Below are 16,880 nucleotides of genomic sequence, written 5' to 3'. Positions count from 1 at the left end.
AATTGCAGAATGAGTCCCTAGGTCTACGGAGCGGGAAGCGGCTACGGCTCGATTGAATCCCTCCTCCTACTCCTCCTCCTCCTCCCCTATTTCTCTTTCAATCCTCGACGGGTAGAACACCAGCAGCCTGCATATGTAGAGCCACCTCGTCAATATCCTTCCAGACGCGCAGCAGGTTGCCTCCCGCCACCTTCCCGGCATCCTCATCGCTTAGGCCGCGACGTAAAAGCTCCGCGATCAGGTCCGGAAACTTCGACACATCCTCTAGACCGGCGGGAACGGTAGGAATCCCATCAAAGTCACTACCGAGGCCAACGTGGTCAAATCCGGCCACAGTGCCAATATGCATGATGTGATCCGCAACCCGCGCGAGGGTCGCATGCTCCTGGTCCACCTCCGGCAGCCCATCCTCCCGATCGGAAGCTCGACAGGAGATGAAATCGGGGGCAAAATTGACCATCACGATCGAGTTTCGTTGCCGCACCAGTTCCAGAATATCATCTGGAACGTTGCGAGGGTGCGGACAGAGAGCAAACGCTGAGCTGTGACTGAAAATGACCGGGGCACGGCTGCCCGCCCAGTCAGTCTTGCCCGCCCCCAGCACATCGCGCATTGTGTTCGCGCTCACGTGGGCCAGATCAATGATCATACCCAGTCGGTTCATCTCCAAGACCAGCTGTTGGCCAGCTGGGCTGACTCCGTGCCAGAGCGGCGTTGCTTTTCGGAGGCCCCCATTCGGCTGTTCCACTAGAGCCGCATCGGCGTACTTGTTATGACAGTTGTGTGTGAGGGTCGCATAGGACACACCCAAGTCGTAGAACATGCGCAGGTGGGCCAAGGAGTTGCCAATTGATTGCAGCCCCTCAATACCGTATGGTGAGATGATCTTGCCTTCCTTGAACGCTTGGAGAGCCGTGGTGCCGTTCGGCGGGGCAGAGAAGATATCTGGGTAGGCCCGTTGAATCCGGGACATGAGATCAACCTGCTCCACCGTCATCCGAACACCTGATGGGTGTGTTAGTTTTCAAGCTTATCCGCACGGAGATATTACGTGCTACTCACTCTCTGCGTAATTCTCATCCGAAAAGTCAGTCCAGTCCGCAGGACATGGCACGAAGACGCTCCAGAAGGTTCCGCCCACGCGACCTTGCTGCAGTCGAGGGAGATCGACGTGCCCAGGGAGGGTGCCATGAATGAACGACTCCGTAAAGTTCGGAGCATTGATGTGGCGGTGGAAGTCCTCTCGGATGAGAAAGGGGAAGTCATCATGGCCATCTGCCAGCGAGGTCAGTCGGCATGAACCCACCAATATCACAGCCATATTACGCTACAACATCGTACCAATCAGTGGAATTTTGGACAGAATTTGATGCACTCGGTCCTCAATGGTGAGCATGCGAGCGTGGCGACAGTCGCGCGGCCATAGAAACCAGCTTCCGGCAATCATCCCCAATACCAACAGGGCCCAGCTCCGAACAGAGGGCCGCTTGGGGGTCGAGGCACTCTCCGGGCCCTTGAACCCCGAAGCCTCGTTATACGAGGCTTGCATAACGACTTTCTCATCCATCAGATAAAGAATCTGTGCCTGATTCCTTTCGCTTTGTTCCTTTGGTGAAGCAGAGAAGCACGGCGGTGGGCAATCGAGAAGTTGGGGAAGGAGACGATTGCGCTATCGATAACGGCGATAACCCGTCTAGTGGGCGATACAGCGATCAGATCAGGTCAGATAAGGTCAGATCAGGTCAGGGTAAGTCGAGGGTCCGATCTCATGAATAGAAGAAGCACAGGTTGTCAAAAGGGAGAATGAAGGGAGGCGAGGGCATAAAAGGGCCATCGGGGGATCCGACTCTCTAATACTCTCCGAATGGCTTCCAATGCCGGTTTTCCATTGGCGTAAAGGGCTTGGAATGGCATCGACTCTATAGATCACTGCCAGCACATAGCATCAACTTCTTACTCTCCACTTTCTCCTATCTTCCATCCAATCGATCCTCTGGGTTATCTATGATGTACTCCCTGTTGAGAATCAATCAATTCATGGGGACTAAATGACAGAACATCCAGCTCTTCTCCGTTGTAGCGGTGGGGGAGTTGCATCCAACCAAAAAGACCCGGGTTGGACAAGAACACAACCATTTCACTATTGCTGAAAACTAGCGAGGCAAAAGCAGACAGGAAGAAACTCGATAGAAATAAGCGCTCATTCTCTTATCAATCCTATTTGATCCTTTCTCGTTGGCGGAACCAAAATGAACCAACCTCCACTGACGAATCCCGAGCCGGTCATTACTCGATCGCGTCTCCACTTCACCACATTTCATCCTTTTTCAAACTTCCCTTCTTTTCAACCCTCACGAGATTATCTTTTCCGTCTCGACTGCCTCACGAATCGACCTCTGGAGAAATCTCCAGGAATTGTGCGACCATGGCGGGCACGCCCACCGTGACTGACAGTATGTTACTCCAACCTGCTGTCAAGGATTTTTCCAGTGGCGCTTCTAACCGTGTCCCCTCTCCCCCGCAGACCTGCTAGCTGTGTGGCATGCCTATCGTCTTCCTCTCCTCATTGCTTTCTCCACATTATTTATCGCCTTTCGTACCTATCGCAAGATTCAAGCGCGATCGAAAACCTTGGCTTCCGCTTCGATCCCGTCGTCACCGCGCACCCAATCCCCCGAAAAGGCGCAGAAAATCCCGGCTCCGACTGAGAAGCAGGGCCCCGTTGCGACCCCGGCCACCACCAGGCCCATTCAAAATAGCTCACTCTCAAAGACCTCCTCGGGGCCCAAGCGTGTTCAGGGCAAGAAGCCAGTCAAGACCATTGCCGGCCGCCGTGCATCCGCCGAGGAGGGTCATCCCACCACCTTCATCCAGCCGATCATCTTCTTTGCCTCCTTGACCACCACCACTGAACGATATGCGAAGACCCTTTTGGAAGAATTGCGCGCGGCATCTCAGAAGCAAGTCGATTCTCAAGACCGGGAACGGGGACTCTTTCCCCCGCAGATCCAGGATCTGGCCGAGGTCGAGTTCGACGAGTTTTTTACAAGCATCCCCCAGCCACCCACCACCTCGCCCGGTACTCGCTATTTGTACTGTATTCTAGTTCCCACGTACAACGTTGACAGCATTCTCAATACTTTCCTGGGCCATCTCGAGGAAACTCATCATGATTTCCGAATTGACACCGCGCCCCTCTCCCAGTTGGCAGGCTATTCCGTCTTCGGGTTTGGTGACAAGGTCGAATGGCCAACGGAAGAGGAAGGCTTCTGCTCCCAGGCAGCAGAGATCGATCGGTGGATGGCGAAACTCACAGGCCGCAAGCGTGCCTACCCCATGGGCATGGGTGATGTGAAGTCAGATGCGGAGACGGCGTTGAAGGAATGGTCCTCTGGGCTCCAGGATACACTATTCGATATTGTGCAGAATGGCGGCCTTGGCGAGGGAGTTCCCGGTAGCGGTGATGCACTAGAGAGCGATGAGGAGGATTTGGACGATGAGAACGAGTCTTCAGAGGGCAAGAAAAATGGCCAGACGATGGTGGACTTGGAAGACATCAAGATGAACGGCGATTCCGCTGGTCCCATCCCGGTGGACTTCACCACCGTAGGCAAAGCTGTGTCCGCGGAGCCAGCAGCTAAGGAAATGGTCCCCACGACCTCCCCGACCTATGCCGCCTTGACCAAGCAAGGGTACACGATTGTTGGCTCACATTCCGGTGTGAAGATCTGCCGGTGGACCAAGTCTGCTCTCCGTGGCCGTGGTTCCTGCTACAAGTATTCTTTCTACGGCATCCGATCCCATCTCTGCATGGAGGCGACTCCGTCGCTGTCTTGTAGCAACAAATGTGTCTTTTGCTGGCGCCACGGCACGAACCCTGTCGGGACGACCTGGCGATGGAAGGTCGATTCTCCTGAGCTGATCTTTGACGGCGTCAAGGCGGGTCATTACAAGAAGATCAAGATGATGAAGGGTGTGCCCGGTGTTCGAGCTGAGCGCTTCGCTGAAGCAATGCGAATTCGCCACTGTGCCTTGAGTCTGGTCGGCGAGCCCATTTTCTACCCTCACATCAACCGTTTTCTGGACATGTTGCACGACGAGCGCATCTCCAGCTTCCTTGTTTGCAATGCCCAGCACCCCGATCAGCTCGAGGCATTGCACCGTGTCACTCAGCTCTATGTTTCTATCGACGCTAGCAACCGTGAAACTTTGAAAAAGATTGACCGTCCCCTACACCGCGACTTCTGGGAGCGATTTCAGCGCTGTCTGGACATTCTACGAGAAAAGCGCCATATTCAACGTACTGTTTTCCGACTGACCCTCGTCAAGGGGTTCAATCTGGATGATGAAGTTATTGGATATGCTAACTTGGTCGAGAAGGCCTTGCCAGGTCTGATCGAGATCAAGGGTGTGACCTTCTGTGGAACCAGCACAAGTGCTGGTGTTGGTTTGACCATGCAGAATGTGCCATTCTATGAAGAAGTCACCACATTTGTCATTGCCCTGGACAAGGAACTGAAGCGTCGGGGTCTGAAGTATGGAATTGCTGCTGAGCATGCGCATAGCTGCTGTGTGTTGATTGCTTCGGAGCGGTTCTATGTGAATAACAAGTGGCACACCCGAATCGACTACGATCGTTTCTTCGACCTGCTGGAGAAGGAGAAGGTAGATGGCACTCCTTTCACTCCGGAGGACTATATGCGTGAAACAGAAGAGTGGGCAACCTGGGGCCGTGGCGGATTTGATCCCAATGACGAACGTGTTTATCGCAAGGGCCGCACTCGGGCTGAAGCTAGGGCCCAAGCCCTCGAGGCTGCTGCTGCTGCTGCCCCTACATCATAAGATTATCATGCCTCCGTCTTTCAATTCATGTCCATCACGACTCATCCCGAATTTTTTTCGGACGGCATTCGGCGGCGACTGCAAGTTGAGAATGTCCACATCACTACCGACGATGAATCCCTTCTGGGTGGTAGCAGGTATTGCTTGTTCCTATCCCGTTTGATTGGCACCTCGCCGCCATGCCTTTTCCCCAAGTCGAGCAACAGATTATCCTGTCAATTATAAGGCTAGTCCTGGCTGCCAAGACATATTTTAAATATAGATTTGGCTTGTAGTACCCTCGGAGCCTTTTGCGTTACTCGGGCCTGTCCTCTGCTTGCTATGCCAGTACTACAAATCAGCCAACTATGATAAAAGAATTTCGAATCAAATTATATATCAATCCTGATTTACCGCCTGCCTTTTTTTATTCTTGGGAGGGGTTTCACTTCTCACCCACTGTAATTAGCCTCTTGAAGCTTGAAATATTTTTGAATCTGGTGCTACAATTGTTAGTTAACCGGCAGCCAGTGAAGCTTCGCTGAGTCAGCGCAGGCCCCGCTCGATTCACAGAAACTCCGCAGCAAAGGGTTGACCTGGACGGGGGCCTCCACAGCATTGCGAAGGGTAAAACCCATCCATCTTCTTTATCACAGCCTCATTAATCTTTGTTCCTTCATATATCAACAGAGAAGGTGCGCACTTCCAACAAACCAGCTCATCATGACTCAGCCAGCGGCGGGCAAGCCCACCGCCGGTGTGCTCCAGATTCCTGCAGCAGCCACCCAAAAATCGATTTCATCTGCACCCACGAAAAAGGCTCCTAAGCCCCCGACGCCGCGCTTGAAGCTTCTTGTGCGCCGCTTGCCCCCAGGGCTCACTCAAGCTGAGTTTGAAGCCGCCCTCGGCGAGGAATGGCGGGTGGGTGCGGGCAAGGTTGACTGGCTCCAATACAAGCCAGGCAAGGTTTCGAAGGAGTAAGAGAGAAATGCTTCTTCCCCTCCACTCAATTTCAATTGACTTCCAACTGATCGATGGGCTTCTCTCTTTCCCAGTCCTGCCAAACCCTCTCGTCCATCCCGAGCCTACCTGCATGTGGTTTCCAGCGAGCAAGTCGGGCCGCTGTCGGACCAAGTGCGACAGGCCTCATTCCAGGATGCCCGTAATACGACGCATGATCCGGTTCTCCTTGGCCCTCCCAGCTTGGAGTTTGCGCCATACGCCAAGACCCCTGGCAGTCGTGTTCGCAAAGATGCCCGCCAGGGCACCATTGATCAAGATCCCGATTTCATTGCCTTCCTCGAAAGCCTGACGCAACCCATTGCCAAACCGACCACTGTGGACCTACTTGAGCCTGAGGAGAAGAAAGAGGCGGTGGTGATGACACCTCTGGTGCAGTTCATCAAGGACAAGAAGGCAAGCAAAGCCAAAGAGAGTGGATTCTCCAAGTCCTCTAAGCGAGCCGAAAAGGAATCAAAACAGGAGAAGGTTCAGGCCAAAAAGCTTCTACAGCGACCCGATAAGGAGTCGGCTTCTGGATCTGCTTCGGAGAGAAAAGGCAAGGGCGAAAAGACAAGCAAGGAATCCAGCAAGGCGTCCAAGCAAGCTAGTGGAACTACAACTACGAAGAGCGGAAAGGGGAGCGGCACGAATACTGCGAAAGATACTCCCTCCACCATGGCCTCCGAGCGCAAGAGGGAACGAGGCAATGTGACCGCGGCGGCCAAGATCTTGCAGCGAGACCTGGGACTGACCACCTCCGGAGGTCGACGAAGGGGCAAAGGCGGAGCCAACGATACCGGCTCCCCCAAAAATGAGAGTCCACATGAGTCTCCGGTCACTACGGAGAGCAGCAAAAAGGGAAGCTAGTTCCAAGTCCGCCAAGGGCGCCGTCAATGCTTCCAAAGCGAGGGATGGAGGAGATTCTCAATCACCAGTCTCGCGAGCTCCCAACACCACGTCGTCGCCGGTGACATCCAACCCCCCGCCAAGTCCAGCAAGAACGCGAAGAACAAGACCGCCGCTGCCTCCGCGACCCCAACCGCCACCCAGGCGTTCCTCAAACACGCGAATCCCTCTCAGGGAGTGACCGAGGCGCTGTTGGAAACCGCGTTCGCCGCGTTTGGCGCCGTGACCAAGGTGGAGATTGATAAGAAGAAAGGATTTGGGTATGTGGACTTCGCCGAGCCGGACGGATTGCAGAAGGCCATGGCTGCCAGTCCTGTCTCGGTCGCCCAGAGCCAGGTCGTGGTGCTGGAACGCAAGGCCAATCCGGGTGGGGAGAAGTCGAAGAAGGGCGGACGAGGAGGAGACGGCGCGTCCGCGACGGGCGGCAAAACCAAGAGTGGTAACAGCGAAGGAAATGGGAGCGGTGGCGGCGGCGGAGCCGGAGGATCTGGAGGATCTGGAGGATCTTCTCGGGGTCCTCGAGGCGGCCGCGGACGCAACAAGGGACCGAAGGGAGCCGGAGGAGGTGAAGGGTCGAAGGGCGGTGGTGCGCCTGCAACTCCGACGGAGAAGAACGGATCGGAGAAGTAGCGCCAGCTTAGCATTTTAGCACTTTTAACATCAGACGTCCGCGGCACATGCCCAATGAAAGCCCGTGCATGATACCCTTCGTCTCGGTCAGATTGGACCTGAACGCGGGCCCGATCAATGCGTAGTGGCTACCAAGGACTCACACTGGCAGGATCCTCAATCCGGTCGGATGAAACATGAAATCTAACCAGTGTTCAAAAAACCCACGTCCATCAAGCTTCCAATTGAGCAAGGGTTTCCGAAGACAACTACGAGCTTACACAAAGATATGGAAAACAAGTTTGTATAAAATTCATTTCATTGTGTATATCTTGATTCTTAACTCAGAAGGAGCCAACAGATCACCCACTTGACACTCTTCAATTACTTCTCTTTCTGTGATCGTCATCCCCCGACATTAAAGGGAAGAAAACAAAAAGAGATGTGAAGAGCACCTTTCAGACCTCCTCGACACCCACCAGGACCGACCGACCGAAGTCAAGACGTCGAGACCAGGCCAAGATCATCACCACTCCCTGGACCGAAACGCAGACACTGCAAGCAGCACGCGTGACAGTCGAGGCGGGAGTCCAAATGGTTTCACTTTAGGGCATCGAGGACATAGTAGTCATCAGCAAGGGTGGAGATTCTGTGGCTCTTTTAAAGAGCTTAGAATTGGGACGTTTACTCTAAAGTGATTCTTTGAACTGTCAAGAGAAGATCGGTTAGCATCTGGTTTCACCGGCAAGAACCTGTTCCCCAGGCTCTCGAGAATCCGAAGAGATTCTGGTGAGGCTGGTTTGGAAAGGTATGGGGAGGAGAGAACATACGTAAAGTCGCTTGAAGAAGAGAAAGAGGTTCGGGGTCGCGGGCCCTTTTATACACGCAGACTCACCGCCGCCGGCTCTAACGACTAACCGAGCGGCGCTGGGCGTTTGCACTTTTTGCCCGTCTTTTACGTGTGGTTTACCTGTTTCGGTGGGGCGGTCGCCGCATTCCGCCAATCAGTGGGTGGTCTGTGGACCCGATGGGACGAAAAAGCTCGAAAATTTCGACTGCTGCGAAAAATTTCTGCTGCGCCTGTCGACTTTGGATTGGCTAGGCCGACATAGAACTCCTCTCGCTTTGTGCAGGGGCCAGGTAATGGCCAATGCAGTCCCTCCCGGCTCTCTTGATTCTCGCTTCCCTGCATTCCCTTATTCACACCGTCTCCCTTTTCGGACTCTTTGCCCACTTGCACAAGCGAGAGCAGAAGATGCGGGTCTGCGCAACGGAACTTGGCCGAGCCTTGGTGTTCTCGGCATGCCGAACTTCGTCTCAATCCTCGACCTGGAATAGGTACGGGTATACTCCGTCCATTCCCAGATCGGTCAGACCAGGGGAAGAATGTACTCCGTAAATTCCAGAAGACCAATCACCGACTCTGTCGTGTGACGTTTCATATCGATGAAAACGATCTTTGTCAATTTTCAAAGAATGAATTAATTAATTAATTAATTAATCCAACAAGACCAAGATTCGGGCTGTACGTCTACTAGGTCGAGATACATGTATAGGTTCTATGCACAATTGGATCAGGATCACCAACATGGGGACTGAGATAGATTCGCGTCCAGGAAACTTCCGTGGCTTCGTAAGGGTATCGAATTTCAGTAGGTATCTACCGCGAGACCGGGATAGTTAGTAATTGTACATTCATTTCTCTAGACAGAACAGCCCAACTCTCAACAGTGCCTATATATCAATATACAATAGGGGCCAAAAGTCTGTGCATGCCCCACTTTTCATTGCTCTAACAACCACCTCCCTATCTTTTTTTTTCTCTTCTTTAACCACCCATGGAACCCGACAACGCTAATTTTGGTGGTAATCGAAAGAGAAATGGTGAGCTTACCCCTTCGCAACGTCAGAGTATTGTATATGCTGCCAATCAGGGTATATCGCGTGTTAAACTAGCAAAGGAGTTTAGCTGTTCAATTCGCACAATCTATAGTACGCTTCAACGCTACCAAAATTCTACAACGTTTGAATCAGCGCCTAGGTCTGGTAGGCCTAGAAAGCTTACTACTAGAGATTGTAAATATTTATATTTGCAAGCTCGTCGACACCCGTTCTGGACCTATAAACAACTAGCTGCGTGTATGCCTATTGCTATCTCTAAAACGACTATTCGACGGATTTTGAAGCACTTTGCTATATTTAAACGCCTTGCTAAATGTAAGATTCCTATCTCGAAAGGTCTTGCTGCTAAACGATTATGTTATGCTAGAAGAAATCGATATATTGAGATTGAAAATTGGATCTTTTCCGACGAGTGCTCTATTGAACGAACAACGAATCTTGGCCCTAGATAGTGTTAGCGATTTAGGTCTGAAAGCTTCCGAAACGACCTAGTTAATAAGACTATACACGTTAAAGATATTAGTCAAATAGTTTGGGGGGCTATATAGCTTGGTGGAAGGTCGGAATTAGTAGTTATGGAGCGGGATGAGCGGGTTGATGAATCCGGGCGGCAACGGCGAGGTTATACAGCGAATTCCTATATTTTAGCGTTGGAAAAAGGTCTAGTGCCTATCTATACGCCTAGTAAGATCTTTCAACAAGATAACGCTAGGATTTATGTTGCAAAGCTAACACAAGAGTGGTTTGAAACACACGGTATTTGGGTAGAGGATTGGCCTCTACACTTACCTGATTTGAACCCGATAGAACCTGTCTGGAGGTGGTTAAAATTGAAGCTTTTCGAATTGCATCCAGAGCTTGTTGATATGGGAAAGTCTGAGCAGGATTGGCGTTATTTCAAAGCTTGTATTATAGAAGCTTGGAAGGCATTAGAATAGAGGAAGATAGATACATTGATATTGAGTGTTAAGCGACGTTTTAGGGCTGTGCGTCTAGCACGTGGTTATTATACAAAATATCAGTGGTTGATAAGCGAGTCTAACCCTACCCGAATTTAACTTTTTTATTAGAAATATATATCTAGAAAGATGGTGGTGTGGTGTGTAGTGTAATAGATATATATATTTGATGGTGGAAGCCAAAAGTGGGTCGCATGCACAGACTTTTGGATAGGGAGTGTATATATATATCCCCCTCTCTCTCTATTTATATACAAGATGCACAGAGATATTCACGTTTGGTCGAATGATGTACCCAAGACACCTTCTAGCATAGTATTGCCACCCCCCAACCCCCTAGAGGACATCGATCTATCACCCAATCCCCTCGTTTCTGCATCATCATGCTTGTCCGACAATATTCTGCTCTCTTTGGTGGGCTGTCCAATGTTCAGTGTTGGCGCTATCGGATCCCCTTCCGACTTCGGAACCCAGTGTAAGGATGTATGCAACGGTGAAATTACGGGCATGCAGTCGAAGGAATCCCCACACCTGGGATGCAAGAAAGAAACACAGAATTAAAATGTGTCCGGGACCCCTTATCGCAACATCCTTCACAGGTGCCATCTTCGGAACCTCGCATGAGCACAGCCTGGGGTTGTTGATGGGGTTTCGGGCCGAGCACCGCCGATCGTTATCGTGTCCAATCTCCACTTCACCTGCGGGGCACTTACGATCACGGATGGCTCGAGACCCCGACCCCGGATTCTCGTCTTCTCCTCCATCATGGGGCGTCCGAAGGTCTTGCCCGCAAATCGCCTACGGGCCAACACTGCCTGTACAGCATGTCGCGCCTCCAAGAAGCGATGCAGCGGCTCTTTCCCCTGCACCAGTTGCATCCACAAGGGCCAGGGCCGCACCTGTATGCCGTTCAAATTGGTCGCAGGCGAGAGTCGGAGCCGCCACCCCTCTGCCACTTGTCAAGCAACAGATACTATCCCCGCGGCCACGAGGTCGTCATGGGGCGAGGCTTCAACAAATTTTCAGAGCCCGCCGCCGACCAGCATCCATGAGACCAGTCCCCATGGTCGCTCCGTCGAACAATCGCTCGAAGCGGGTTCCCGCTCCCCCGAGGCAACGCATCGGACCCATCCGCGCATGTTGCGAAATCTCCAAGGAGAGCGAGGTATGGAATCGAATGACTAAGACCTCGTATAACACGTCCGACTGTGGACGTGGCTAACCCTGAGTACATAGTCTATGTCGGCAAGGCCGCGTCCCTGTCGTTTCTCCAATTGCTTCGGGAAACCGTCACACAACATATTGGACCGTCACAGTTCTCCCATAATTTCAAGAGTGAAGATATGCTTGAGACCGAAGCCCACCATGACTCACCAAACTTCTCAGAAGACTGTTGCGACTCAGAGCAAAAGAGCCGGTTCCTGCAAAGGTTTCGTACAGTGGTAAGGCGGCCCTGACCCGATGGACGACATAGTGGACGAAGGGAGGGGATTGAGCACTTACCAACCATCGACTAGACCAGCGGGTTCTTGGATCTAGGATACAATCCAGACGCACTTCTTTCCGACCCAGAAGACCCCCAAACAGATCGAGAGAAGACTCACGCGGCAATTCCAGATCTCATGATTGCCATCGGCGCCCAGTCGTGCCCCAAGGACCCTGAGATGGACAGAATCGAGCGATTCTTCTTCACCCGGGGCCAGCAGAGGACCTTTGCCAACTTCCTGGAGGATCCCAGCTTGGATTTGGTTCGGGTCTTTCTGCTCATGTCATTCTACATGTTTGGTGCCTGCCGCCGAAATGCCTCTTTCATGTACCTGGGCGTCGCCGCTCGGTCGGCTGTTGCCTTGGGGCTCCATGCAGATTCATCGGAGTCATTGAATGAGAACGAACAACAAGAAAGGTGTCCTTTCCATAGCTTCCAATAATCATACAGGAGTGACAAAATTGACAGATTCGAATTAGGTCAAGGCTATGGATGAGCCTTTGTGTGATCGATCTCCTGGCGAGCTCGATCCTCGGCCGACCAGCCGCCACAGTCGGGCTCTTGCCTGAGAGCCGAAAAGATCTGGACCGAATCACATCCAACCCCACGGTATTGAGCCTAGTCGCGTCCTATCGCTTGTCGTTGATTCTGGATGAAATCGTCAGTCGGCTGTATAGTGAAAAATCAGCGTCGATCGAAACGGCGAATTCACTCTTGGCTAAACTGACCCGCTGGAGTGGTGATTTGCCGGAGTCTCTGCGAACCGCGGTCACCGAAGATGAAGATCGTGAGATCGTACAGGAACGCATCATCGGCAATATGCATGTGGCCTGTTCTTACCATTTCGCTGTGATTTTGGTTACTCGACCGTTCCTAATCTCCACTTTGAGTGTTCGCCTGGCCCGATTGCACCAAAGTCTCTCGACAGGGGTTGTGAGCGAGGCCCTAGAGGAGGACCCCGCGCACTCAAGGCTCGCCGTTGCCTGTATTGACTCGGCAGTCTATATGCTCCAAACTTGTTTGGAAGTTCACCAATCCGGGCTGCTGCTTCAGCAAATGGCTCTCTTAAAGTAAGTCTTCTTCTTTGTGGATCGGAATTTTCTACCTCGTCATGACATATTAACCATCGGCCATTAGGGCCTTTGTGTTTGCGGCAGCCCTGGTCCTGGGGTTTTCAATGTTTTCCCACCGCGATGTCGACGCCGAGATTGACGGGGCTTTCACTGGTGCCTTGGTGATCCTTCGCATGCTGGCCCGCCAGTCTGCACAAGCCGCTCACTATTTTGAGATTCTTACGCTGCTTGAAGCTGCCGTCTCCCAGCAACGCCAACGTCTGTCAGCTCAGGCGCGACACAGACGCAGCCAGTATGTAAGTCGGATTTTCAGCTTAAGTGAGGCCACGCCGACTCCTCGAATGGAGGATGGTGGTCGCGACGATATGACGAGTTCTCTTCTTGCACAAGGCGGCGCCTTTTACCCATGGCTCCCTGCTCACGATAACGGATCGGCCACGGTCACCCCTCCGATAACGGATAGTGCGTTTCTCGACTGGGAAGGTATGGAACTGCCCTTGTGGGATAGTTTCCCGTTTACCGAGCCCGGCTCGTCTGTGCTATAAAAGGATTCTATGGAGAGTGTACGACTTTTCTCTGGTTATGTCCGATACGGATGGATGAATATATGCCATGATTCTTTTTGCAATGGAGACTTCCTACTGAATTTGTATTACCCTGGTCTCCTTTTGGAGGTATTGGTCATGCTAGACCTCGATCCTGAGGTAGTTGAACCGATCTCGCGATAGAGTGACTCCATCGAAGTCAATTGGCTACGAAGCATCTGTTTTACTCTACTACTGGATATCCTGATATTTGGATCTGAAGAGATGGACACTTAGACTGGATCAAGAACGACTGGATATTAAGGGGCGCACTGGCGTCCTTTCATGATGAAGCGGACCCCACGAGAAAGTCACCAAGGAATCAGCAACAAGTTTGACGAAAGCAGACCGCAGAAGGAGAGAAAGTATCAGATTGGAACCTCATGCAAGGAAATGTCTATGACACAGGGGCTCGTTAAGTCGAAGAGCGTGTCGCGGTCGAACGGTAACCCCTCGGAAGGCAAGCGCCAAATCCATGTCTGAAGAAGCCCGTCCGTCCAGGCCACAATATTAGACTCCGAGACTACGTACTCCCCGCGAAAGCGCATCAGGTCGATTGGGGGCAGATGAATGGATAGAAAAATCGGAGAGGAGCTGAGGCTGGGTGGATCAACAGTAACGGTTGTGCTTTCATTCCCGAGCAAACATTTCAGGGCCACAAGGAGGTCGATATCAAGCAATAGGTTGAGCTTGGGCTGGAGAAAGAAGTTAACGTAATACCTCGGAGTCCGACTCATTTTCGATGATTCGGACGACTGTCCCGGTACTTACAAGATGCTGGAGGTATCTTTCAGGGGAAATGTGTTGACAGTGGTATAGTCGGACCCCCAGACTGTCAATTGGAATCTTGGTGAGGTGCCCAGTATCAGCAAAGCTTGCGAGGCGATTACTTAAATATTGCGAGGCGATTACTTAAATAGATACTCGATTCCTCAGTCACAAAGACTGTGAATGACATATAATTTGATTGAGATCGATTTCTTTGTGGAGGACAACGGTCTTTCATCGAGGCTATTCCATTGTGAGACTGAATGAGACGAGACACATTAGGCCAGATAATGGGCACAATTTTTGGGTCGACCCTCTATCGACTGCATTATTTGAGAAGACAATGCTTTGTTGTCAAATAGATCGAAGGGTGAAGTAATCCGACACCGACACGGAAGACTGCGGATGGCGATTCTCTCATCACCTCTGGCCTTTCCCTTTCCTTTTATTTTGTTCTCTATTGGCATAGACATGGCTGGTGATTTGATCTGATGTTGCTACTGCTTGGGCTTCCAAAACGTCTCACTCGACGCCTATGGCCAGCCAGATGGACTAGAGTATCTATAGTATTCATAGTTACTAAACTATCGGAGTGTTTAGAAGGCGATACGATTTTAGCGTCGATGATTGATTATACTTTGTCTCCACTTCCCCGACCCGACGATAAGCGGGTGCGCGGCCCGCCCAGCGGCCCAGCGGATCTGGCACTTTGGGGAAGACAAGAGTGAGAGATAACACGATATAAATGGGGTTGGAGAGAGGCGTTCAGGACCCCCTCATCTATCTCTCAGCTTCTTCTTCTCCTTCCCCCCCTCTCTCATTTCAAACAAACCCAAGCTCCAAAACCAAGGACCATGTCGGGTTGGAGACGTATCAGTGTCGGCGTCATCGGTGGTGGCATCGGCGGTATGTCGGTCGCCATCGCCCTGCGTCGTGCCGGTCATGACGTGACTATCTACGAGAAGTCGGATTTCGCCGGCGAAGTTGGGGCCTCAGTGTCCTGCGCGGCGAACGGTACTCGCTGGTTGCATGAATGGGGCGTGGATGTCGCTAAGGGCGACCCGGTGGTGTTGAAGAAGCTGATCAACCGCGACTGGAAGACGGGCGAGCCCGTCAGTGTCTATGATTTAGATGATTATGAGAAGCGCTGGGGATATGTGTACAACATGTTCCATCGCCAGTATATGCACTCCATGTTGAAGGACTCGGCGCTGGGCGCAGACGGCGAGGGAACTCCCGCCAAGTTAATCGTGAACCACCGAGTATGCCTCTCCAAATGAGTCCATATCAGAAGAAGAAGAAGAAGAAGAAGAAGAAGAGGGGGAAGGAATACAAAACCCGGCTGACATCACATCTAGTGCCGCAACATCGATCTCGCAACCAGCACCATCACCTTTGAAAACGGCGTGACGGCACAGCACGATCTCATCGTCGGCGCCGATGGCATCGGTTCCGCCGTCCGAGGCATTCTCGGCATTAATCCAGCAAAGCGTCCGTCGGAGTCTAGCTGCTTGCATGCCAACGTCAGCACCGACGAAGCCGTCAAGCTGGGGCTGGTCGATTATTCCCAGGACAGTGCCCTCGAATACTGGGGTGGCCAAGAAGGCAAATGGGACAAGATCGTGCTCTCACCCTGCAACGGCGGCAAGCTGCTCTCCTACTACTGCTTCTTCCCCCGTGACCAGGGTGACTACTCCACCCAAGCATGGGGAGCCGAGAGCCGCCCCGTCGAGGAACTGCTGAAGCCCTACCCCCAGCTTGACCGCCAGGTCCTCCAGCATCTTGCGATCGGTCAGGAGATCCAGCCCTGGCGGCTGTGGGTGCATGACCCATATCCATATATTCACCAGGCCAACGTCTGTCTGTTGGGGGATGCCGGCCATCCCATGATGCCACACCAAAGCCAGGGTGCCTGTATGGCGATCGAGGATGCCGCCGCGCTCGGCATCCTGTTCCAAAAGAAATACTTCAATGGCGACATCGCAGAGTCCCTAGCCGTGTATGAGGAGGTGCGCTTGCCACGAGCGACTCGAGTGCAAGCTGCCGCCGCGAAGGCTGCCTACAACATCAATGAGAGAATCGGTATGTCCAAGGAAGAAAAAGAAAAAGAAAAAGAAAAACAATGATCATCGGTGGAAACCCCCTCTTCAATACTGACATACTCTCGCTCGCTAGGATTTTCCGTCAACAAGGATACCCCCACTTATAAGGTCGAAGATCCGAAGAAGGTCTTGACCATCGAGGAGATGAACTCGTTAGTGCCCCTCCTCCCTCTTCCCCGTTTCTCCCGCTTCACCCTTACCTCCCAGATCTGGTTCCCCTCCCCATCAGAATCAGAATGCTGACTGCCTGTAGATACGACATGTATCGCGACGTGGAGGAGAAGCTGGCGGCAAAGCGCGGGACGCGGTACAGCGACCAATTCATCTGTGGCCTGCCCATTGGCCTAGAATTGCCCAATGGGATCACTGTGGGTGCGGCCGCGTAAGACTGTATTGACATGGAAATAAGAATTCAGGAATGGTAAATATTGTACATGAGAACTTGGAAATATCGAAGTCATGAAATTCGAGTCCAAATTTGGGTTTGGCTATACTAGTTGGTCAAGCCACATCATACCAAATAGTATATAAAGTTAGGTGCTAGTATGTCGTACGGACCAGACTACGTGTATCCACCGACCCACTTTTAAGGTGCAGGTACTGGCGCTGTCCAACCAGCTCATGAACCATTTTCTGATCCGAACATTCCGGACGATACCCCGTACATC

The 16,880-nt window shown here is 52.1% G+C and overlaps 6 protein-coding genes across 6 annotated transcripts; 5 read left to right on the top strand and 1 right to left on the bottom strand.

Annotated features, from left to right (window-relative positions):
• Positions 1-97: 97 nt before the first annotated feature.
• N7462_005256 (putative dipeptidase) lies at positions 98-1,567 on the bottom strand (the record flags this gene model as incomplete). The annotated part of the gene is made up of 3 exons (XM_057076981.1): positions 98-1,005; positions 1,063-1,275; positions 1,342-1,567. 3 exons carry the CDS (start codon positions 1,565-1,567, stop codon positions 98-100), a joined length of 1,347 nt encoding a protein of 448 aa, XP_056936486.1.
• Positions 1,568-2,425: 858 nt separating this feature from the next.
• N7462_005255 (flavodoxin and radical SAM domain protein) lies at positions 2,426-4,842 on the top strand (the record flags this gene model as incomplete). The annotated part of the gene is made up of 2 exons (XM_057076980.1): positions 2,426-2,453; positions 2,525-4,842. 2 exons carry the CDS (start codon positions 2,426-2,428, stop codon positions 4,840-4,842), a joined length of 2,346 nt encoding a protein of 781 aa, XP_056936485.1.
• Positions 4,843-5,544: 702 nt separating this feature from the next.
• Positions 5,545-7,359, top strand: N7462_005254 (putative nonsense-mediated mRNA decay protein Upf3; the record flags this gene model as incomplete). Its single annotated transcript, XM_057076979.1, has 3 exons — positions 5,545-5,798; positions 5,877-6,657; positions 6,733-7,359. The coding sequence occupies 3 exons, from the start codon at positions 5,545-5,547 to the stop codon at positions 7,357-7,359; spliced, it is 1,662 nt and encodes a 553-aa protein (XP_056936484.1).
• A 3,266-nt stretch (positions 7,360-10,625) lies between these two features.
• Positions 10,626-13,303, top strand: N7462_005253 (Zn(II)2Cys6 transcription factor; the record flags this gene model as incomplete). Its single annotated transcript, XM_057076978.1, has 6 exons — positions 10,626-10,682; positions 10,830-11,364; positions 11,436-11,641; positions 11,717-12,102; positions 12,165-12,755; positions 12,823-13,303. 6 exons carry the CDS (start codon positions 10,626-10,628, stop codon positions 13,301-13,303), a joined length of 2,256 nt encoding a protein of 751 aa, XP_056936483.1.
• Positions 13,304-13,630: 327 nt separating this feature from the next.
• On the top strand, positions 13,631-13,825 carry N7462_005252 (uncharacterized protein; the record flags this gene model as incomplete). The annotated part of the gene is made up of 1 exon (XM_057076977.1): positions 13,631-13,825. One exon carries the CDS (start codon positions 13,631-13,633, stop codon positions 13,823-13,825), a length of 195 nt encoding a protein of 64 aa, XP_056936482.1.
• Positions 13,826-14,964: 1,139 nt separating this feature from the next.
• On the top strand, positions 14,965-16,598 carry N7462_005251 (FAD-dependent oxidoreductase; the record flags this gene model as incomplete). The annotated part of the gene is made up of 4 exons (XM_057076976.1): positions 14,965-15,372; positions 15,469-16,192; positions 16,286-16,364; positions 16,466-16,598. 4 exons carry the CDS (start codon positions 14,965-14,967, stop codon positions 16,596-16,598), a joined length of 1,344 nt encoding a protein of 447 aa, XP_056936481.1.
• Between the last annotated feature and the right edge of the window lie 282 nt (positions 16,599-16,880).

The sequence above is a fragment of the Penicillium macrosclerotiorum genome (assembly GCF_028827735.1).
Source record: "Penicillium macrosclerotiorum strain IBT 26536 chromosome Unknown utg000003l_segment0_segment0, whole genome shotgun sequence".
Classification (NCBI taxonomy): domain Eukaryota; kingdom Fungi; phylum Ascomycota; class Eurotiomycetes; order Eurotiales; family Aspergillaceae; genus Penicillium; species Penicillium macrosclerotiorum.
Note: the sequence above shows the minus strand (reverse complement) of the source record. Positions and strands in the feature narration are given on the sequence as shown.